The sequence below is a fragment of the Salvelinus alpinus genome, chromosome 14, assembly GCF_045679555.1.
Source record: "Salvelinus alpinus chromosome 14, SLU_Salpinus.1, whole genome shotgun sequence".
NCBI lineage: Eukaryota > Metazoa > Chordata > Actinopteri > Salmoniformes > Salmonidae > Salvelinus > Salvelinus alpinus.
This window is the reverse complement of record NC_092099.1, coordinates 19920995-19944940: the sequence shown is the minus strand read 5'-3', so window position 1 is coordinate 19944940 and position 23946 is coordinate 19920995. Positions and strand designations below refer to the sequence as shown.

Genomic DNA, 23946 nt, shown 5'->3' with positions numbered 1-23946 from the left:
AACCCTCACAGGTTGTATTGGTTTTTCTATATTAATTCCCATCCCCACATTTTTATGATCCACACACTATCTCTAGGCCTACTGCACATCGAAATGTAGCCTATTAGGAACAAAATCCACAAGCACGTTTTCATCTACAGCTCTCTCTCTCTCTCTCTCTCTCTCTGCTCTGTGCGCTCACATCAGTAACTGAATCACGTACCAGCGGAACAGCCCTCGTTCAATGCGAACTTGCCAGACCTATTGGAGAAAACCCCCAAGGCAGGATCTGTCACAGTTTCACTCATTGGTTGGAAGACGATCAGAAACAATGTTAAATGCACCAAGATATAAACTGGAGTCAGTGTGTAGGGCGTCGGGAGGATTCTAGTGGTAACCAGATCGCAATGCCAAGAGAGCTGTTTTCAACTGTTGACGTGACCGGATAATTGAACACAGAATTATTTGGGGACCATATCGAAAAAATCTACAACGTTGTGCACCTGAAGTCTTGGATTTGTTTAACCTCTAAAGGAGCATTGTTGATGTTCTTACCCCGAATCAATGCAGGATGCAAGGGCACAAGGTCCAACTGGACTGGATTACCGGATTACTGGACTGATTATAGGACAATTATCGGGCAAAAGTCCTTATCGCTCACCAGATGTTCGTGAATGAAAGGAAAATGTAAAACGTGGTCCCGAAGGAGCATATTTATTTGCTGCATCTGCTTTACTCTATGGGTTGGTCCATGTGTACATAACCTGTATGCAACAGTGTGTAGCGCTCAGAAAAAGTATACTGTATAGATGGTCGCTGACTATGCTGGGATATGAATGGTTAAATGAATGAGTATCTCAGTGTTTTGCTTTAGTTAGGCTATAGATGTCGCATAAGGGCATTGCGCTTTTGTACTGCCCAACCTTCAGCATAGCGGGATGTACAAACGTTTGTAACCTTGTAGCAACAAGGGAAATCATAAGCGCTTTAAAATCACTGAATATATTTTATTCACCGCACCAGCGAATCACGTCTGCCACATATTACATTTTGTATTGCGTTAACGCGTGATATGTCTTTGGGCGTTCATCTTTGTTTACACAGAGTTCATCATAGCTGTACGGCATGTGAAGGAGGTTAAAAGGACAGCGTAAAATATAGAAAAGATAGCAAGAAATCGATTTAATAACCTCTCCGTTGTGTTGGATACAAAACTACCTGTCTCGTGTGATTTTAGTCGTAGTGTGGTCGCTGAACAAATCAACAGGTTGGAAGTTAAAACGGGAATTTTTAAGCACGCGCATACACAGTAAATGGATATGCGTCTTCCTGTCATCTTTTTCCTTCTCTTTTGGGCTAAAGCCCGGACTCTGAAAAATCTCAATTATTCCGTTCCAGAGGAGCAGGGACCTGGAACTGTTATCGGAAACATTGCTAAGGATGCCGGATTTGGACCGGTGGAGAGAGGGGAAAAATCTAACTTTAGAGTTCTGGAGAATTCTGCTCCACATCTCATTGATGTGGACCCAGAGAGTGGGCTTCTTTTTACCAAACAGCGAATTGACAGGGAGACATTGTGCAGACGCAACCCCAAGTGTCAGCTCTCCATGGAAGTGTTTGCCAACGACAAGGAAATATGCATGATCAAGATTGATGTAGTGGATATAAACGACAACTCGCCAGGTTTTCCCTCAGATCACATCAATATTGATATTTCAGAGAATGCAGCTGCTGGGACACGTTTCCCTCTAACAATTGCGCATGACTCAGATTCTGGGGGAAACGGAATAAAGACTTATCAGGTCACCAGAGATGATTACAATACATTTTCTTTGGACTTGAAATTGAGGGGCGAGGGAACCATCTATCCTGAATTGGTAGTTCAGCGACCTCTAGATAGGGAGGATCAGTCCCATCATACCCTCCTTTTGACAGCCATTGATGGAGGGGAGTATCCAAGATCAGGGTCCATGCAAATCAATGTGAGAGTTACTGATTCAAATGATAATAGCCCAGTATTTGACAAACCCGCCTATGTGCTGGAGCTCCCTGAAAACTCACCACCTGGGAAAATGCTGATAGATCTGAATGCAACAGACCAAGATGAGGGCAGCAATGGACAGGTAGTCTATTCTTTCAGTGGATATGCATCTGATAGAGTCCAGGAGTTGTTTTCTATTGACCCCAACACAGGTGTAATAAAGATTCAGGGAGAAATTGACTATGAAGAGAATCCAACCATTGAATTTGACGTGCAGGCCAAGGATCTGGGGCCTAACCCCATCCCTGGCCATTGTAAGATTTCAGTCAAAGTGCTTGACAAGAATGATAATTGGCCTGTCATAAGTTTTGTCTCAGTCCGTCAGGGAGCTATCAGTGAGGCAGCGCCTCCAGAATCTGTCATCGCCCTGGTGAGAGTCACTGATAAGGATTCTGGGAGAAATGGCCAGCTCCAATGCAGAGTGCTTGGCAATGTACCATTCAGGCTGCAGGAAAACAATGATAATTTTTACACTCTGCTCACAGACAGACCTCTAGACAGGGAACTGAAAGACGAATATAACGTGACTATAGTGGCCAGAGACAACGGAATACCTTCGTTGAATTACACCAAATCGTTCACAGTGAAAATCTTAGATGAGAATGATAATGCACCACGTTTCACCAAGACCATCTATGTGCTCCAGGTGCCTGAGAACAACATCCCAGGGGAGTACTTAGGCTCAGTTCTGGCTCATGATCCAGATATAGGTCGGAATGGAACTGTGTCTTACTCCATTTTGCCATCGCACATCGGAGACGTGTCAGTTTACACCTACGTGTCTGTCAATCCTACCAACGGAGCCATATACGCCTCAAGGTCTTTCAACTACGAACAAACTAAGTTCTTTGAGTTCAATGTTCAAGCTAAAGACGCAGGGTCTCCTCATATGGAGAGCAGTGCCACAGTCAGGGTCAGTGTGCTTGACGTCAATGACAATCTACCCGTTATTGTATTACCCCTCCTGCTAAATGACACTGCAGAAATCATGATCCCTAGAAATGTAGGCCTGGGGTACATAGTGACCACGGTAAGAGCAGTCGACCACGACTACGGCGAGAGTGGTCGTCTGACCTACGAGATCTCTGAGGGTAACGAGGAGCACCTGTTTGAGATGGACCCTGTGGCCGGCGAGGTCAGGACTGCCCATGCTGTGTGGGAGGATGTGGCCCCAGCTGTAGAGCTGGTAGTGAAGGTAACCGATCACGGCAAGCCCCCACTTTCTGCTGTGGCCAAGCTGATCATTAAGGCCAGCACAGGAGCCATGGCAGGAGGGGAGTCCAGGGCTAGCGGGGAGCAGCAGCACTGGGACTTGTCCCTGCCCCTCATCGTCACCCTTTGCATCATCTCTGTCATGCTGCTGGCTGTCATGACTGCCATCGCCGTTAAGTCCAAGCATCAAGATAAGGAGGCTGGGAATTATAAGTGCCGCATGGCTGAGTACTCCAACTCCAATCCCCCAGTGGGGAAGGGCAAGAAGAAAAGGATCAACAAGAATGAAATCATGCTGGTGCAGAGCGAGATGGAGGAGAGGGACTCTGTGAGCAGGATGAACGTGGTGAGCAGCCCGTCTCTCATCACCTCACCTATCTGTTTCGACTACCAGACGACCAGCCCCCTGCCTCTCACGCTGCCCAGGTCAGAGGTCATGTACCTGAAAACCACCTCCAACAGCCTGACGATGCCTCGGGCTGGCTGTCACTCAAGCTTCGCGGGGCTTACCACAGAGACTCCTATGAATAGAATGTCAGTGATACAGGTGAGAAACAGAATCATTGTACCATATTTTTTTATGGCCTTTTATTCTTCCATGGTATTTTATACAAATCTGCCACAAGATATGTAATTCTTTAAATCAATACTCAGGCACCATGCAATCAGACATCCTTGTTATCATTTTGTATTCCCTGTCTGGCGCCATATGATGCAGATTGAAGGACAAAAAATGCAGCATGATACACCACAAGCATATTGAAGAAATAATATATGAAAAGATACTGTATTTTTTATACCGGTTGTTAGTGTGCTAGAATAGATTGTTTGTGATCTACATTTCCTCCACAGAGATCCTAACCAAATTGTCCCATTATGAGTCACTTCTAGCAGCACCTTACAGGTGGTCTAAATAACCAGGAAACCATTTCTGTAAGATATGCAAACCGTGTGGGTCTTGGACTGCGCTGCTGTACTGCCACTGCCAGATCCTCCTGCCACAGAGTGAAAACAAAACCCTGCCCGAAATCTGGGATTGGACAGGTGTTTGAACAGCTTGTCTGATCACATTAGTGAAATATTTTGTGCCAGACAGCTAGATGCACACAGCATAACCTTACAATCCCACTTCTTGCCCTCCACAAACATGGGCCAGTTCCACAAATCCAAATCCAATGTTGGCAAGATAAGCCATTAATAGGGTCCAGCCCTGCCTTGTAAGAGATGACAAGGCTGCTTATGCAAGCCAGCATATTAAATTGACAAGGAGTGCATGTAATTTTATTTAGCACAGCGGTCTTTTCAGTTGTAAATTATGTAAATATCTAGGACAGTCTCCGAGACAGTCTCATTTGGAGATGATAACACTGATGACAAGAGCTGGCGCTGTCACCAGTTGCTAGGGCATGTGGGTGTGATCAACACAAACACATTATTCTCAAGATGAGAAAAAACAAGGATGCAGATGACAGTGGCTGATGCATTTCTTCTCTCCCTCGCCAAACAGGCACATATGGACATAAAGGAGATTTGTTCTTATCAGGGAGCCACTGATAGCTGCTGCTCTCTCACACTGGAATATGCTTTATTGAAGCTAGAGTCCTTAATTTAAACAATAACAAAGTGGACATCCCGCCTCTGTTTTGATAAAAAGCTGAGTTAGAGTTAATAAAATGGATGTAGCAAGTAAGGATTTAATGTGTTCCTAAATGCTTCAGATGTACAGATCTGAATGCAGGCCAAGCCATAGTTAATGGAGGTGTCCTTTGAATATGTCATATTGCTCATATAAACTGTTGCACACAGGGAAACTATTCTGGTGCACAATACACAAATAATTATCTCTCTTCAATTCTCAGACGGATAATTTTCCCTCGGAGCCCAATTATACGTCCAACAGGCAGCCATTTGCTCAAAGGTAAGGCCGCTAAATGATAACTACCTGACAACCGCCATTTACATTCTATTCAATATCAAGCCATCAGAACAAGCACGTCAAATAGGGCGCAAGGGCGATCACAGGAAAGACAGACGGAAGCCACCACCAATGAGTTATGTTTCCCCCCCCTGTCTCCTCATCCTGCAGCAGCTCAACATTTAAGGATGCAGAGCGAGCGAGCCTCCGAGACAGTGGCCATGGTGATAGTGACCAGGCTGATAGTGACCAGGATACTAATAAAGGCTCCCACTGCGACACGTCTGCCAGGGAGGCCATCAAGATGAAAGCCACAGCGGTTAATGGCCAGCCTCTCGAGCAGGGTGAGTGGAGGCTCTCTCTCTCTCTCTGACATCTTGAAGATGCTTAACGGACACTTGTATCAGACCCTTGTTTTTCCAATCACTGCACCAAGCCAAAATGCACTACAAACACATGTACACAGTCTGTTTATCCCCAATCCTACAGTACCATCCTCAGGGTAAAGCTAAAGCAAATAATGATAGTACAGTGTACACCTCAAAGAGATTCCTGAAATCACAATACTTAAACAAGATTTCAGCAGTATGAATGATATGCAATTACAATTTAGTCATTCAGGACAGGGTATCCCAAAGTCAGTTCTGGGGGCCCCCCATGTGCACATTTGAGTTTTTTCCCTAGCACTACACAGCTGATTCAAATAATCATAGCCTGATGATGAGTGCACCCAGGGGGGGGCCCAAGACTAAGTTTGGGAAACTCTGATCTAGCAGACTTACAGTAGTGAGTGCATACATTTTCATACTGGCCCCGGATGGGATTCAAAACCACAACCCGAGCGTTGCAAGCACCATGCTCTACCAACTGAGCAACACGGGACCAGCGGGATCTACCAACTGAGCTACACAGGACATAGGCAGCAGTAATTAAATCTTAGCTCTATGAGGCAGCATGATAATGTAGCTCAGCCCATATGGAAAAAAATACATTTAAAGGGATACTTCGGGATTTGATCTACATCAGAATCAGATGAACTGTTGGATACTATTTTTTTATTTCTTTAAATATAATTTTGGGTGCATTTTCAGGATACATTTGAAAACGTAAAGAATTGGCCAAATCATATATACATTAAAATACATCTTGACATACATTGCAAATTGTATTTAAAATGCATTTGAAAAGGTATTTAAAATACATCTGAAAATGTATTTAAAATGCATCTGAAAAAAGTAGGAAATATATTTTAGAAAATATATGATTTGGCCAATTCTTTATTTTCAAATGTATTCTGGAAATGCATCTAATTCAAGGATTTGACTTTATTTTTACTGTTTTATACATTGTGGAATAATAGTGAAGACATCAAAACTATGAAATAAAACATGTGGAATCATGTAGTAACAAAAAAGTGTGAAACAAATCAAAATGTATTTTATATTTGAGATTCTTCAAATAGCCACCCTTTGCCTTGATGACAGCTTTGCACACTCTTGGCATTCTCTCAACCAGCGAGATGAGGTAGTCACCTGGAATGCATTTCAATTAACAGGTGTGCCTTGTAAAAAGTTAATATGTGGCATTTCTTTCCTTCTTAATGCGTTTGAGCCAATCAGTTGTGTTGTGACATGGTAGCAGTGGTATACAGAAGAAAGCCCTATTTGGTAAAATACCAAGTCCGTATTATGTCAAGAACAGCTCAAATAAGCAAAGATAAATGACAGTCCATCATTACTTTAAGACATGAAGGTCAGTCAATCTGGAAAATTTCAAGAAAGAAAGTTTGAAAGTTTCTTCAAGTGCAGTCGCAAAAACAATCAAGCACTATGATGAAACTGGCTCTCCACAGGAAAGGAAGACCCAGAGTTACCTCTGCTGCAGAGGATAAGTTCATTAGAGTTAACTGCACCTCAGATTGCAGCACAAATAAATGCTTCACAGAGTTCAAGTAACAGAAACATCTCAACATCAACTGTTCAGAGGAGACTGCGTGAATCAGGCCTTCATGGTCAAATTGCTGCAAGAAACCACTACTAAAGGACACCAATAATAAGAAGAGACTTTCTTGGGCCAAGAAACACGAGCAATGGACATTAGACCGGTGGAAATTTGTCCTTTGGTCTGATATGCCCAAATTTTAGACTTTTGTTTCCAACTGCTGTGTCTTTGTGAGATGCAGAGTAGGTGAACGGATGATATCTGCATGTGTGGTTCCCACTTTGAAGCATGGAGGAGGAGGTGTGATGGTGTAGGTGTGCTTTGCTGGTGACACTGTCAGTGATTTATTTAGAATTCAAGGCACACTTAACCAGCATGGCTACCACAGCATTTTGCAGCGTTACGCCATCCCATCTGGTTTGCACTTAGTGGGACTACCATTTGTTTTTCAATGGGACAATGACCCAACACCCATCCAGTCTGTGTAAGGGCTATTTGACCAAGAAGGAGCGTGATGGAGTGCCGCGTCAGATGCCCTGGCCTCCACAATCACCGAACCTCATCTCAATTGAGATGGTGTGTGATGAGTTGGACCGCAGAGTGAAGGAAAAGCAGCCAACACGTGCTGAGCATATGTGGGAACTCCTTCAAGACTTTTGGAAAAGCATTCCAGGTGAAGCAAGTTAAGAGAATGCCAAAGGTGTGCAAAGCTTTTTTATTTACTATATGATTCCATATGTGTTATTTCATAGTTTTGATGTCTTCACTATTATTCTTCAATGTATAAAATAGTAAAAATAAAGAAAAACCCTTGAATGAATAGTTGTATCCAAACTTTTGACTGGTACTGTATATTTTATGTTTATATTTTTCAATGTCACATTAAATAAACTTTGCATTACGAAATCTGTAAATATTTTATTTAAAACAATTATGGAACTGAATCTGGGTTGTTGATTGCTTCTGGTGGGGTGTTTCATCTGATTTCATACACTATATATACAAAAGTATGTGGACAGCGCTTCAAATTTATGGATTTGGCTATTACAGCCACACTCGTTGCTGACAGATGTATAAAATTGAGCACACAGCCATGCAATCTCAATAGACAAACATTGGCAGTAGAATGGCCTTACTGAAGAGCTCAGTGACTTTCAACGTGGCACCGCCATAGGATGCCACCTTTCCAACAAGTCAGTTCGTCAAATTTCAGCCCTACTAGAGATGCCCCGGTCAACTGTAAGTGCTGTTATTGTGAAGTGGAAACATCTAGGAGCAACAACGGCTCAGCCGTGAAGTGGTAGGCCTTACGAGCTCGCAGAACGGGACCACCGAGTGCTGAAGCGCGTAAAAATCGTCTATCCTCGGTTGCAGTACTCACTACGAGTTCCAAACTCCCTCTGGAAGCAACATCAGCACAACTGATGACATCCCGAGTGGTGCAGCGATCTAAGGCACTGCGTCTCAGTGCTAGAGGCGTCACTACAGACCCTGGTTTGATCCCGGGCTGTATCACAACCCGGCCGTGATCGGGAGTCCAATAGAGCACAATTGGCACAATTGGCACAATTGGCACAATTGGCCCAGCGTCGTCTGCGTTAGGGGAGGGTTTCGCCGGGGTAGGCCGTCATTGTAAATAAGAATTTATTCTTAACTGACTTGCCTAGTAAAATTAAGGTTAAATAAAAAAACGACTGTTCTCCAGGAGCTTCATGAAATTGGTTTCCATGGCCAAGCAGCCAGACACACAAGCCTAAGATTGCTATGCCAAGCTTCGGGCTGGAGTGGTGTAAAGCTCGCCGCCATTGGACTCTGGAGCAGTGGAAACACGTTCTCTGGAGTGATGAATCATGCTTTACCATCTGGCAGTCTGACGGACTAATCTGGGTTTGGTGGAGGATGCCAGGAGAACGCTACCTGCCCCAATGCATAGTACCAACTGTGACGTTTGGTGCAGGAGGAATAAGGGTCTGGGGCTGTTTTTTATGGTTCGGGCTATGCCCCTTAGTTCCAGTGAAGCGAAATCTTAACGCTACAGCATACAATGATATTATAGACGATTCTGTGCTTCCAACTTTGTGGCAACAGTTTGGGGAAGGCCCTTTCCTGTTTCATCATGACAATGCCCCTGTGCAGAAATCGAGGTTCATACAGAAATTGTTTGTTGAGATTGGTATGGAAGAACTTGACTGGCCTGCACAGAGCCCTGACCTCAACCCCATCGAACACCTTTGGGATGAATTGGAACGCCGACTGCGAGCCAGGCCTAATTGCCCAACATCATCGCCGACCTCACTAATGCTCTTGTGGCTGAATGGAAGCAAGTCCCCGCAGCAATGTTCCAACATCTAGTGGAAAGCCTTCCCAGAAGAGTGGAGTTGTTGCAGCAAAGGTGGGACCAACATATTAATGCCCATGATTTTGGAATGAGATGTTCGACAAGCAGGTGTCCACATACTTTTGGTTGTGTAGTGTATCAGTAAAGAAAAAGGAAATGTTGAATCAAATTGGGAAATAATGTAGATTGCTTGAGCATTTATTGAACACATATTCAACTCAAGTTCAATCTTACTTTCAAAAATATCGCTGCTTTCATTAAGACATCAGGCAGGCACCATCAGTTTGCACCATCGATGTTGCTGTGGACAGGGGAATTAGGGGAGTGTATTAAATTGCAGATAGGCAATTTAGAATTCAAAATGATGTGCATTGTTTTTAAAAAGGATTGCAGCATGTCTAACATTTTTCTTTCCCGTTTAGTCCATTCCCTTGGACAACATTCTTAGCATTGACTCACAAATCCAAGCCTTATTAATCTCTATTTACAATTACTTAATGATCTTCCGGGCTACACAGCATATTCTTCCATTAAAGGTCCTGAACAGTCATTCTGAAAAGTACTTTTTCTTTCATGGCCAACTACCAGGAAATTTGAAAAGACAGGCTGAGTGGGTGGGGAGTTTATATTCAGAGCTCTCCGTGACTGATACCTCTTTGAAACGCCTATGTCAAGCAAGTTGGATGCAGTGGGCAATGCTGCAGTAACAACATCTTAAGCAAATGTGGTGACGCCCAAAGCAACTGAAACAACAACTTCAAATTGAAATCACTAACTTTCTTTATAAAGTACATGGCGGATAAAAGCTATTATGACAGGCCTGATGGAAATGTTTCTGTACACTTTCCAAATGTCAAAAAATAATAAAACGCTAGCAAGGTGGGATCTTTTTGTGTCGGTAAAATGAATTATGTGAAAAATGTGAGTAGAAACGTTTTTACGCGCAAATATTGATATGATATTTGATATGACCATCATATCAAAGTAAACTTAGAGTCACATGATGACATGTTGTGTGATCCTCCCACTACGACATGTCGGGAAAGCATGCAGTTTATTAGGCTACAGATGAAGTAACATTTCTACATTGGTAAATTAGTCTAGTGGCCAGCTATCTAAACTTGGTCAAATTACCGACCGGGGTGGGGCCCATTTGATCATCAGTTATCATATTAAAAACGGCAAACATATTCCTCCACCCTATGGCAAAAATATGTTGAGTTGCAGGAAATTAGCTGTAAAACTGCACATTCTTCTCTCCGCCCCATGGCAAAATGACTAGAATTGCAGGAAATTAACTTTAAAACTAAAAAAAATTCTCTTCACTGTAACGAGAGGTGCCGCTAAAATATTTTGCTCGCCAGTTGGATGGAAACCTAGTTAATGATATAAAAAAAAACATCACCCATTTGGCAGGTCTCTTGTGATGCGGTTCACAGCAGCAAATAACAGATGTGTTGACTTGACAACTGCGTCTGAGTTTTGAACGACCCTCCTCCCTTTTGTTCCATGCTGGCTGTATACCTAGCTAGCCAGTAACTAGCTAACACCAGACATGAATAGGGTAAACATTTAATTATATTAGCTGACACTCCACAGTTAAATCTTGGCACCAGTAGTGTAGCTATATATCTATATAAGCCACGCCCCTCTGCAAACACGACTTCTCCGATGTTGGTTACAAGGCGATACTAGGTAAGAAAATATCATGTTACCATTGGTGTATTCAAATGAGAGTTAAGGTGATGTCACCTTGTCCCCTTAATAATTAATTAAAGCATTTGACATGGGGAGGGCACCAGTAACTTTATAATCAAACTTTATCAATGTAGAAGCAACAGACATTTTTCAGACTTTGGTCATCATACTTTGATCTGGTTTCCTTCAAATATCATTAAATTTCATGAAACATGATTTTGGCTGTTCATGACCTACGGAAACAAAATGGAACAGACACATTTTAAGATTAGTAGAGGAGTTAGAAACATGACAGTCAAAGCTTACAAAGTCATGCAGCTATAAATATCTTTACCTCTGTGAAGAAAAGAGAAATGGTGAATCAAATTTGGAAAAAAATATACATTGCTTGACTGCTTATTAAACACCTTAGTTAGCAAATGTTCTATCTTACCTAAACAAATGATGCTGCTATCTTTAGGACATCAGGTATCATCAGTTTGGATCATCAGTGTTGCTGTGGACAGGTTAATTAGTAATTAGGGGGATGTATTAATTGATCAGCAGTTTATAATTAAAAGTGGCTGCATGGTTCTGCTTGGTTCTGCAGATTTGCAGCTTGTCCAGCATTCTTCTGACACATTTTGTCCAAAATACAATTCTTGCCTAGCATTGATAAACACAATTACAAGGCTTGCACTGCTTTAATTTACATTATCATGCCTTCAGGTCAGCACATCATCTGCATTCAACTAATGGAAACAAAATAAGGCAGACACATTTGAAGAGTTATTGAAGTAGCTAGCTAGCTGGCTAATCGGTATACGCAGTCATGTTTGATTGTTGGGCTCAATCAATGGAAGCTATAGCAAGGAACAGTTGGTTAGCCAACTTAGCAAATTTAGCTTTCCGCTACAGTATATACAATTTTCTATTTTTACCGAGCTAGCTAGACCATAATACTCATAATTTGTGTATACCCTTACAACAACAAAAAAACACACAATAAAGCATGGTTTTCAGACAAATATGTGTGAACACGTGTGAACAAATCACTTGGAAATGTAATGTGATAAAAACAGACAGTTGGTTTTCAGACACACGTGAAGTTTCACATGGATTTTTCACATGTACATTTTTTTACTTGATTCAGACACATGTGGTTTCCCAACATTTCACATGTGATATTATAAGTTTCACATTTGTGCCTTTGTAACTGGTCGGGATTACAACCCGGGTCTCACACAACGTCTTGACGATTCGACCAAGAGGGCCAACACTAATTTTGAAGTCGCAAGCGGGCCTACCTCACCCCGTGACCATTTTCAACCATGACCGACTCATGTCCGTTACACTTTCACATGTGTATTTTCACACTTTAATGTCAACTAGGGCTGTTAAACGATTACATTTTTTTATAGAGTTGCTAAAATTGAGCTGTAATTTATTGTGGATGTTTTCAATGTATTTTGAACACTTTCGGACAATGTGCCCCCAAAAAATTGTGCATTAAATTACAAAAAGTTAACTTGAGTTAACTGATTAACTCTGCCAGTACTAATTTTAACATGTTAAACAGGATAAATAAGGAGACACGGAGCGTTAGCTTCTCAGTTTTTTTCTCTGTTCTTCTTCCAACGGTCACTGACCAACGTATGAAGAACAGAGGCGTGTGTCTGCAGCAGTAACACTCAATGGATGGCTCAGAAATAAGAAATAATGCATATTGAATATTTATACTCAGGTAGGCTAAGTTACCTTTTTACAGAATGGCATTACAGAATTTGCAAATCCATATGTGGAAACATTGCCACTGCAACATGTTAACACCACCTTTTCACATGTGAGGAGAATAACAACATTTCACCATCACATGTGAACTTGCAATTCCACATGTGAAAGTTAGATTTTAATGATGTGAATGTTTTTTACATGTGAAACTGCAACTTAGATTTTCACATGTGAATGGATTTCATGTGAACTTGCAATTCCACATGTGAAAGTGTGGTTTTCACATGTGGAGTTTTATTACATGTGAAACGGCAAATGTGTTTTACATATCCGATTTTCACATGTGAAGGTTTTTAACATGTGAAACTGCAATTCATATGTGAGGTGAAAACATGTTTTTTTCTCAACCGTCGACACACAATACCCCATCATGACAATGTGAAAATACGTTTTTAGACATTTTAGCAAATGTATTGAAAATTAAATACAGAAATATCTAATTTACATAAGTATTCACACCTTTGAGCCAATACTTTGTAGAAGCACCTTTGGCGGTGATTACAGCTTTGAGTCTTTTTAGGTAAATCTCTAAGAGCTTTGGACACCTGGATTATACAATATTTTCCCAATCGTCAAGCTCTGTCAAACTGATTATTGATGATTGCTAGACAGCCATTTTTAAGTCATGCCATAGATTTTCAAGCCGATTTAAGTCAAAACTGGAACACTCGGGAACATCCAACGTCGTCTTTGTAAGCAACTCCAGTGTACAGTTGAAGTCGGAAGATTACATACACCTTAACCAAATACATTTAAACTCAGTTTTTCACAATTCCTGACATTTAATTATAGTAAAAATTCGCTGTATTAGGTCGTTAGGATCACCACTTTATTTTAAGAATGTGAAATGTCAGAATAATAGTAGAGCGAATGATTTATTTCAGATTTTATTTCTTTCATCACATTCCCAGTGGCTCAGAAGTTTACATACACTCAATTAGTATTTGTTTTTTTATTTATGGATAGCCAGGGGCACACTCCAACACTCAGACATAAATATCAAATTATGCATTTGTGTTATTAAGTGAGTCCGCCAGATCAGATGCAGTAGAGATGACCAGGGATGTTCTCTTGATACATGTGTGAATTGGACCAGTTCTTGTCCTGCAAAGCATTCGAAATGTAACAAATACTGTTGGGTGTCAGGGAAAATGTATGGAGTAAAAAGTACATTGTTTTCTTTAGTAATGTAGTGAAGTAATATTAAAAGTTTACATACACCTTAGCCAAATACATTTAAACTCAGTTTTTCACAATTCCTGACATTTAATCCAAGTAAAAATTCCCTGTCTTAGGTCAGTTAGGATCACCACTTTATTTTCTGAATGTGAAATGTCAGAATAATAGTAGAGAGAATGATTTATTTCAGCCTTTATTTCATTCATCACATTCCCAGTGGGTCAGAAGTTTACATACACTCAATTAGTATTTGGTATCATTGCCTTTAAATTGTTGAACTTGGGTCAAATGTTTCAGGTAACCTTCCACAAGCTTTCCACAATAAGTTGGGTGAATTTTGGCCCATTCCTCCTGACAGGGCTGGTGTAACTGAGTCAAGTTTGTAGGCCTCTTTGCTCGCACACGCTTTTTCAGTTCTGCCCACAAATTTCTATAGGATTGAGGTCAGGGCTTTGTGATGGCCACTCCAATACCTTGACTTTGTTGTCCTTAAGCCATTTTGCCACAACTTTGGAAGTATGCTTGGGGTCATTGTCCATTTGGAAGACCCATTTGTGACCAAGCTTTAACTTCCTGACTGATGTCTTGAGATGTTGCTTCAATATATCCACATAATTTACCTTCCTTGTGATGCCATCTATTTTGTGAAGTGCACCAGTCCACTCTTGCAGCAAAGCACCCCCACAACATGATGCTGCCACCCCCGTGCTTCACGGTTGGGATGGTGTTCTTCAGCTTGCAAGCCTCCCCCTTTTTCCTCCAAACATAACGATGGTCATTATGGCCAAACAGTTCTATTTTTGTTTCATCAGACCAGAGGACAAAAAGTATGATCTTTGTCCCCATGGGCAGTTGCAAACCGTAGTTTGGCTTTTTTATGGCCGTTTTGGAGCAGTGGCTTCTTCCTTGCTGAGGGGCCTTTCAGGTTATATCAATATAGGACTCATTTTACTGTGGATATAGATACTTTTGTACCAGTTTCCTCCAGCATCTTCACAAGGTCCTTTGCTGTTGTTCTGGGATTGATTTGCACTTTTCTCACCAAAGTACATTCATCTCTAGGAGACAGAACGTGTCTCCTTCCTGAGCGGCATGATGGCTGCGTGGTCCCATGGTGTTTATACTTGCGTACTATTGTTTGTACAGATGAACGTGGTACCTTCAGTCATTTGGAAATTGCTCCAAAGGATGAACCAGAGTTGTGGAGGTCTACAATTTTTTTCTGAGGTCTTGGCTGATTTCTTTTGATTTTCCCATGATGTCAAGCAAAGAGGCACTGAGTTTGAAGGTAGGCCTTGAAATACATCCACAAGTACACCTCGAATTGACTCAAGTGATGTCATTTAGCCTATCAGAAGCTTTTAAAGCCATGACATCATTTTATGGAATTTTCCAAGCTGTTTAAAGGAACAGTCAACTTAGTGTATGTAAACTTCTGACCCATTGGAATTGTGATACAGTTATAATTGTGATACAAATTGTGATACAATTATAAGTGAAATAATCCGTCTGTAAACAATTCTTGGAAAAATTACTTGTGTCATGCACAAAGTAGATGTCCTAACCGACTTGCCAAAACTATAGTTTGTTAACAAGACATTTTTGGAATGGTTGAAAAAGGAGTTTTAATGACTCCAACCTCAGTGTATGTAAACTTCCAACTTCAACTGTATGTTTGGCCTTGTGTTTTATGTTATTGTCCTGCTGAAAAGTGAATTCAACTCCCAGTCCCCCAGCAGACTGAACTAGGTTTTCCTCTAGGATTTTGCCTGTGCTTATAGCTGTATTCTGTTTATTTTTATCCTAAAAAAACTCCTTAATCCTTGCTGATGACAAGCATACCAATAACATGATGAAGCCACCACCACGCTTGAAAATATGAAGAGTGGTACTCAGTTGTGTGTTGTGTTGTATTTTGCCCAAAACATAACACTTTATAATCAGGACAAAAAGTTAATTTCTTTGCAGTATTACTTAAGTGCCTTGTTGCAAACAGGATGCATGTTTTGGAATATTTATATTCTGTACAGGCTTCCTTTCATTTAGGTTAATATTGTGGAGTAACTACAATGTTGTTGATCCATCCTCAGTTTTCTCATATCACAACCATTAAAGCTCTGTCACTGTTTTAATATCACCATTGGCCTCATGGTGTAATCCCTAAACAGTGACCTTCCTCTCTGGCAACTGAGTTAGGAAGGAAGCCTGTATCTTTGTAGTGACTGGGTGTATTGATACACCATCCAAAGCCTAATTAATAACTTCACCATGCGTAAAGGGATATAGTGGCTTGCGAAAGTATTCACCCCCCTTGGCATTTTTCCTATTTTGTTGCCTTACAACCTTAAAATAGATTTTTGGGGGGATTTGTATCATTTGATTTATACAACATGCCTACCACTTTGAAGATGCCAAATATGATTTATTGTGAAACAAACAAGAAATAAGACAAAAAAAATGAAAACTTGAGTGTTCATAACTATTCACCCCCCCCCCAAATTCACCCTCCCCCCCAAAGACAGCTGCAAGTCTCTTGGGGTATGTCTCTATAAGCTTGGCACATCTAGCCACTGGGATTTTTGCCCATTCTTCAAGGCAAAACTGCTCCAGCTCCTTCAAGTTGGATGGGTTCCGCTGGTGTACAGCAATCTTTAAGTCATACTACAGATTCTCAATTGGATTGTGGTCTGGGCTTTGACTAGGCCATTCCAAGACATTTAAATATTTCCCCTTAAACCACTCAAGTGTTGCTTTAGCAGTATGCTTATGGTCATTGTCCTGCTGGAAGGTGAACCTCCATCCCAGTCTCAAATCTCTGGAAGACTGAAACAGGTTTCCCTCAAGAATTTCCCTGTATTTAGCACCATCCATCATTCCTTCAATTCTGACCAGTTTCCCAGTCCCTGCCAATGAAAAACATGCCCACAGCATGATGCTGCCACCACCATGCTTCACTGTGAGGATGGTATTCACTGGGTGGGGAGAGGTGTTGGGTATGCGCCAGACATAGCGTTTTCCTTGATGGCCAAAAAGCTCAATTTTAGTCTCATCTGACCAGAGTACCTTCTTCCATATGTTTGGGGAGTCTCCCACACGTGTTTGCTTATTTTCTTCTTTAAGCAATGGCTTTTTTCTGGCCACTCTTCCGTAAAGCCCAGCTCTGTGGAGTGTACGGCATAAAGTGGTCCTATGGACAGATACTCCAATCTCCGCTGTGGAGCTTTGCAGCTCCTTCAGGGTTATCGTTGGTCTCTTTGTTGCCTCTCTGATTAATGCCCTCCTTGCCTGGTCGGTGAGTTTTGATGGGCGGCCCTCTCTTGGCAGGTTTGTTGTGGTGCCATATTCTTTAAATTTTTTAATAATGGATTTAATGGTGCTCCGTGGGATATTCAAAGCTTCAGATATTTTTTTATAACCCAACCCTCATCTGTACTTCTCCACAACTTTGTCCCTGACATGTTTGGAGAGCTCCTTGGTGGTGCCCCTTGCTTAGTGGTGCCCCTTGCTTAGTGGTGTTGCAGACTCTGGGGCCTTTCAGAACAAGTGAATCATGTGACAGATCATGACACTTATATTGCACACATGTGGACTTTATTTAAGTAATTATGTGACTTCTGAAGGTAATTGGTTGCACCAGATCTTATTTAGGGGCTTCATAGCAAAGGGGGTGAATACATACGCATGCACTACTTTTCCGTTTAAAAAAAAAAGTTATTTTTTTCATTTCACTTCACCAATTTGGACTATTTTGTGTATGTCCATTACATAAAATCCAAATCCATTTAAATTACAGGTTGTAATGCAACAAAATAGGAAAAACACCAAGGGGGTGAATACTTTGGAAATGTAATGTATTTAGCTTCTGCTTATTTTATTTGTACACATCTACCAATCGGTGCCCTTCTTTGCGAGGCATTGAAAAATCTCCCTGGTCTTTGTGGTTGAATATGTGCTTGACATTCACTACTTGACTGAGATAGTTGTATATGTGGGATATGGGAGAGAGAGAATGGGTAGTTATTAAAAAAACATGTTAGCCACTATTATTGAACATGCAACCCGCAAAACACCAGTCTCAATGTCCAAAGTGAAGAGGCAACTCCAGGATGCTGGCCTTCTAGGGATAGTTGCAAACAAAAAGCCATATCTCAGACTGGCCAATAAAAATAAAATATTAAGATGGACAAAAGAACACAGACACTGGACAGAGGAATTCTGCCAGCATTCGGCCAGCATCCCGGAGTCGCCTCTTCACTGTTGATGTTGAGACTGGTGTTTTGCGGATACTATTTAATGAAGCTGCCGGTTGAGGACGTGAGGCATCTGTTTCTCAAACTAGACACTCTAATGTGCTTGTTCTCTTGCTCAGTTGTGCACCGGGGCCTCCCATTCCTATTTCTATTCTGGTTAGAGCCTGTTTGTGCTGTTCTGTGAAGGGATTAGTACACAGCGTTGTACCAGATCTTCAGTTTCTTGGCAATTTCTCGCTTGGAATAGCCTTCATTTCTCAGAACAAGAATAGACTGACGAGTTTCAGAAGAAAGTTCTTTGTTTCTGGCCATTTTGAGCCTGTAATCGAACCCACAAATGCTGATGCTCCAGATACTCAACTAGTCTAAAAGAAGGCCAGTTTTATTGCTTATTTATCAGCACAACAGTTTTCAGCTGTGCTAACATAATTGCAAAAGGGTTTTCTAATGATCAATTAGCCTTTTAAAATGATTAACTTGGATTAGCTAACACAATGTGCCGTTGGAACACAGGAGTGATGGTTGCTGATAATGGGCCTCTGTACGCCTATGTAGATATTCCATAAAAATCTGCCGTTTCCAGCTACAATAGTCATTTACAACATTTCTGATCAATTTGATGTTATTTTAATGGCCAAAAAATATGCTTTTCTTTCAAAAACAAGGACATTTCTAAGTGACCCCAAACTTTTGAACGAATCCATTTTGAGTACAGGAAATATATTTCAATGTATATTTTTTCTGCATTGAAGTCCTGTGGCAGAAATGTGGAGCTGCACTGCCAATATGAAATGAAGGCACCAGAGTGGAAAGTAGATGATAGTTAAGAGGATAAAAGGGTCCATTGGCTGAAGGAAAGAATGTTCAAACATCCTCTGCCGGCTTTAGCATTCAAACGAGCTCATATGCATGGTATAGTGTACCTCTATGGCTGTCTCATTTGATCATTTCATTATTTGATTATAAACTTCCTTCAAGCTTGAATTGGAAGACAGGGACAAAAGAGCATGACAGACGCTTTCAGTACAAACAGACAGGTAGCTTTTGGTGGCTCTTGACAATGTTTTCATACAGCTTTTCTGCGGGCGACATTCTCAGTTGCCTTGTCTGGAATCTTAAATGGAATGTTAGAATGGACTGTTAGAATGGACATAGAAAAAATAGGAGTATGTCATACCAGCTATGTCAAGTCTTGTTGACGTGCTCAATAGAATCATACAATCATTGATGAATTTCAATTTCCACCAGTCAAGTCCTTTTCACCACTGGTCGGATTATGATTGGTTTATGTAGCTCTTTTCCTGCATGATATGATGCATATAAAAGATAAGGCACGTCTCCCATAAAAGTCAGTTTGTCTGCAGCCGGAAAGATAATGGAGGACTTGACTGAAGTGGGGCTGGTTCTCATTTCCCTCAGTGAGAGACAGAAGTGTCTTGGAATTGAATGGCTGTGGTCATCAGATCCCTGTGCAGTGCTTTCCACTCCATTTGCATTGCTATGAGCTGTTTGTTTGTGGCGTGCTCAGGAGGACAGCGATGGGCACACTGTTGTGGTTGCCAGGGGGACTTGTGGGATTGTGTGTGTGCGTGTGTGTCAGGGGAAACGGCAGGGCCATGCTCTCTCTGTGGGAGGTGTAAATTCAATCACACTTTTCTGGAGCACATATTTCTGAGTCTGATTCTCCAGCCCCTGTTCAAAGGCCAATCAAATGGAAAGATATTGAAAGAGATGTTTCATATGTGCAGAGTTGAATTTACACACAGCACTGATGCTTACTTGACTGGAATGTCAATTAATTTAAAGGACTACATTTTTAAGATAAGAGAAATGCAAAGAACTGGGGCAATGCATTTAATATTAATAGCTTGTGTTAACGCTTTTTTTCTGATGTACTCTGAGTTGTCTTTGGTTGTAGAAAATGTACAGCAGTTTAAAGCGAAGCTAATTGTCGCATTAAATGTGTACTGTAAGGGTTTGTCAGTTCTACATTGAATGTACATTGAGTGTGCAGACAGTTCATCCTCCAAGCACGAAAAGTCAGACGGTTTCTGCATTATGTATATTTTCTATAGGCCACAGTGCACACATACTGGTTTGTGGGAAGTGTGGATACAGTATATGTTCTTTATCTCTAGGAAAATAAGTATTGAAATCCAGCAAGTTGTGCAGGTAGCCTGGAACAATAGTTTAGACTTAATGCAAAGAGCACTATACAGGAAAACCGAGCAGTCTTTGAATCATATCCCGAGAAGCCCTAACACAAAAGGCCACAACAGTGGATTAAGTAGTGTTTTTGTATTTTCACCTTTATCAAAGACTCCAGTCTCCTCTCAGCTTTGATACAGGTAATTTATGCACCTGTGCGTCTCTCAATTGCGTCCCCCTCTGAATATGTATTGTCTCCAGGAGAAACCAGGTGCATACATCTTGGGGTTCTCTGTTGCTAGGCTTTGTCTGTTTCTATTTATAATGACCAGGCAGGTTCTTTTCTTGGAAAACATGTTTTTCCCTTCAACTTAACCATAGTACACCACCCGTGTGATCCCTTTAAATGGGTCCTTTGTGTCCCTGGCTTTTAAAAAGCATCCACAAGGCATATCACTGCAATTGTAGACCCATTAAACATGATTAGTCCTCGAACTCTAAGGTGCCTTAAGAGATTTAAATTATACTGACTGTGGCAGGATCATGGCAAGGCACAGCCTGTCTACTCTTGCTATTTTTTGTAAGATACCAATGTCTTTAGGAATAGCTGCAGTATTGTATGTACAAGGGAAGGAGGTAACATACAGATGTAGGATCTTAATTTGAGCCAGTTTGCTACAGCAGGAAAATAATAAATTTTTGTGTGTGAAATATTATGTGGATTATAATTAATGGGAATTTTTGTAAGAGTTGATATATTTTTTGTAAGGGAAAATCAAGTCTGAAATTTAAAAATGTAAGTTACAAGTTTCGAAATCCTTGTTAACACCTCAAATACACTTTTTCCTGGAATGCAACAGGGTGATCAAGTTAAGATCCTACTGTACATCTGCATGGTTGGTCTGTGTTGTACGAGACATGAACACACAAATCCTGATAACGAAGAGCTATTGTTCCAGGCCAGGTGTGCTTCTTTGCCTATTAGCTGTGAAAAGAAATGGTCACTGTGAGTCGAGATATGATAGTTTCCTATATTTAACCACTTGCCATATGTGTTGCAAAATTAACATAAAATGCATTGTTAGCACCTATCTTAATGGGTGCTCATACCCTTATATTCATTCTTAATTGTCTGAACTAATTTGAATTCACCGCATACAGTGAGAAGGCAATGCAAAACTGGCTTTTTAGTTCTCTCAGACATAAATGCAGTAGTCCAAAATATAAAGTGCAAATGCTTCAATGAACCTTTTCAATATACAGACCTCTCTCTTTACATCATTGTCAAAGGCTAGATTCTCTGCAGTGGTGAGCGCTACCTCCAAATATAGTTTTTTTTTGTTGGTCTTTTTATATGTATATATGTAAAACTGGTTGGTTTTTTTTCCCTCTGACTGGAGATGAAAGACAGACAAAATGCAATGGGCACTTGACTGTAGTCTGTGGTTCGTCTACCTTGGTGGGTATGCCTTCAAAGCACAGTGATTGTAATGTGTGGTTCGTCTACCTTGGTGGGTATGCCTTCAAAGCACAGTGATTGTAATGTGTGAGACCTACGTTGCAGTTTACATAATCGAACTGTTGTCATTTTGTTCTCCCTTTTGATTTAATATGCATTTTGAACTCACATTTTCTCTTGATCTTGGTCCTGACAGACTGGAAATTGGAGTGGTTGTACTTATTCCCTAGAAATGATTTATTCATTTTTCTATGCTTTTTATTTCAGTATGTGTGGGAGGAGATTGAGCTGGCTCTGAATTTAATTGTGTTCTTTAACTTGCATATTTGATTATACTTTGTAAAGCGATCATCAGTCATTTAATAAGAACTTTGTAAATCTTTCCTTAGGACAAGGCAGATCTGTTCACTGCACAGATGAATGTCGTGCACTGGGCCATTCTGACAGATGCTGGATGCCAAAGTTACGTGTAGGAAGCCAAGCAGACAGCGACGATAATCGCACCAACCTTTTCATCCCAGTGGGAATGGAGGCCATGGTGGAGACAGAGATTTATGGCAGCCTCAACCGGAGTGCAGCCAGAAGAACCCTCAGCACGTTCGGGAAGGAGCAGCGGGAGAGCATCATCCTAGTAGCCAACGTCAAACCCTACTTAAAGTCTCAGCGCGGCCTCAGTCCCCTGCTGCAGGAGTGCTCCTCCGTGTCCAGCAGCCCCACCAAGGGGGACACACCCCTGGACTCCCCAACCAAAGGGCCCAGGGAGGAGGTGGGGAGGGTCGGGGAGGGGGGCTCAGACAGCAGTGCCTACGGACCCCCAGATGGCCAGTGTTCACCGCCCCATACGGAACTAGAGGATCCGTCGTACCTGTCCTGCGACCTCAGTCCCAAGTCCCTGTCCAACAGCCTTATCCACAGCTCTGGGATCAGATCTGGGATCATCAGCCAGGAATGTGGGGGGATGGAGTGCGTCAATCTGGACCAGCGGGACTCTGGGAACTAAAAGGTCAAAGTCTGGGCCTTGCTCTCATTTGGCCGCCATGTGATGAGGTCACAGATGAATGGCGGAGGGGTAATTTGTTTTGACCCAGGAAGGTTCCAGACATGCATTGTATAACCAAAAACCATCAGACATGAACTATCTCTTTTTTTGATTCTGTGGTTTGTTGTTCAAAGTAAAGTGTGTGCTCTTGGTTCTGACTGCTGTGAGCGGAAGGGGGAAAAAACCATTGCTTTCATGCCATTACGTGTTTTCATGGTATACCCTTCAATTTAGATGTCCGTGTTTTACACATTTCAAGCTCCAATTTTGTGAGGCTGTTGAACGAATTGCTCCTGTTAAGCTATTGAGTCCTGTCTGCTTATGTACAGTGAAATGTTTTGTCTTCACTTACTGTAGTGTATGAGAAACATTATTTGGATATTTCAGACAATTGAAATACATATCATTCAAGTATAATACAATGTGAAGTGTCTTATGAACGTTTAAATGCGACTCTGCTCTGGTAAAATAGGGAATGTCGCTTTTCATAAAACAATTTGAGGTCCCTGAAAAATCTAACCGTTTTTTATGAATGTATTTGTAATTTTATCGTCGTCTTCTCTGCAGTTTATGTGCAAATAAGCTGAGCTTTCAAGTGAATATAAGCTGCTGTACTTGTTGTTATTAAATTTGTATACACATGTGCTACTGCGAAACATGGAATGTAATTATTTTTGACAAATGGTGCCTCTAAAGCTATTAAGCTTTGTTATGCCTGAGGATCATAATTCTCTCTCCAAGGTATGGTTCAAGGGCTGACATGATTTATCTTGCTTAATCAACTGTCAGAAAAATCTGCAACCCCACAAACACACACCAACACGAGCCATGACTATTTAAAATAGCGGTCGAGATCCCACTCTCAAGTTAACTTAATATTATCATACTCTTAACCGCAGTCACCTTTCTTTTTACACACCAACTAATTATCTTTTACAGCAAACAAATGAAATCAGACAATATGAAATGCTTTACAG

General features: G+C 41.2%; 1 protein-coding gene across 1 annotated transcript; it reads left to right on the top strand.

The window, feature by feature from the left end:
- Positions 1 to 191: 191 nt before the first annotated feature.
- On the top strand, positions 192 to 23625 carry LOC139538566 (protocadherin-17-like). The gene is made up of 4 exons (XM_071340741.1): positions 192 to 3779; positions 5092 to 5150; positions 5319 to 5491; positions 22320 to 23625. The coding sequence occupies exons 1-4, from the start codon at positions 1293 to 1295 to the stop codon at positions 22928 to 22930; spliced, it is 3330 nt and encodes a 1109-aa protein (XP_071196842.1). The 5' UTR covers positions 192 to 1292; the 3' UTR covers positions 22931 to 23625.
- The last annotated feature ends 321 nt before the right edge of the window (positions 23626 to 23946 follow it).

Coding starts and splice junctions, on each gene's coding strand:
- LOC139538566 (XM_071340741.1), top strand. CDS start 1,293: ATGGATATGCGTCTTCCTGTCATCTTTTTCCTTCTCTTTTGGGCTAAA. Junction 3,780..5,091: donor ATAGAATGTCAGTGATACAG/GTGAGAAACAGA, acceptor TTCAATTCTCAG/ACGGATAATTTTCCCTCGGA. Junction 5,151..5,318: donor AGGCAGCCATTTGCTCAAAG/GTAAGGCCGCTA, acceptor CTCATCCTGCAG/CAGCTCAACATTTAAGGATG.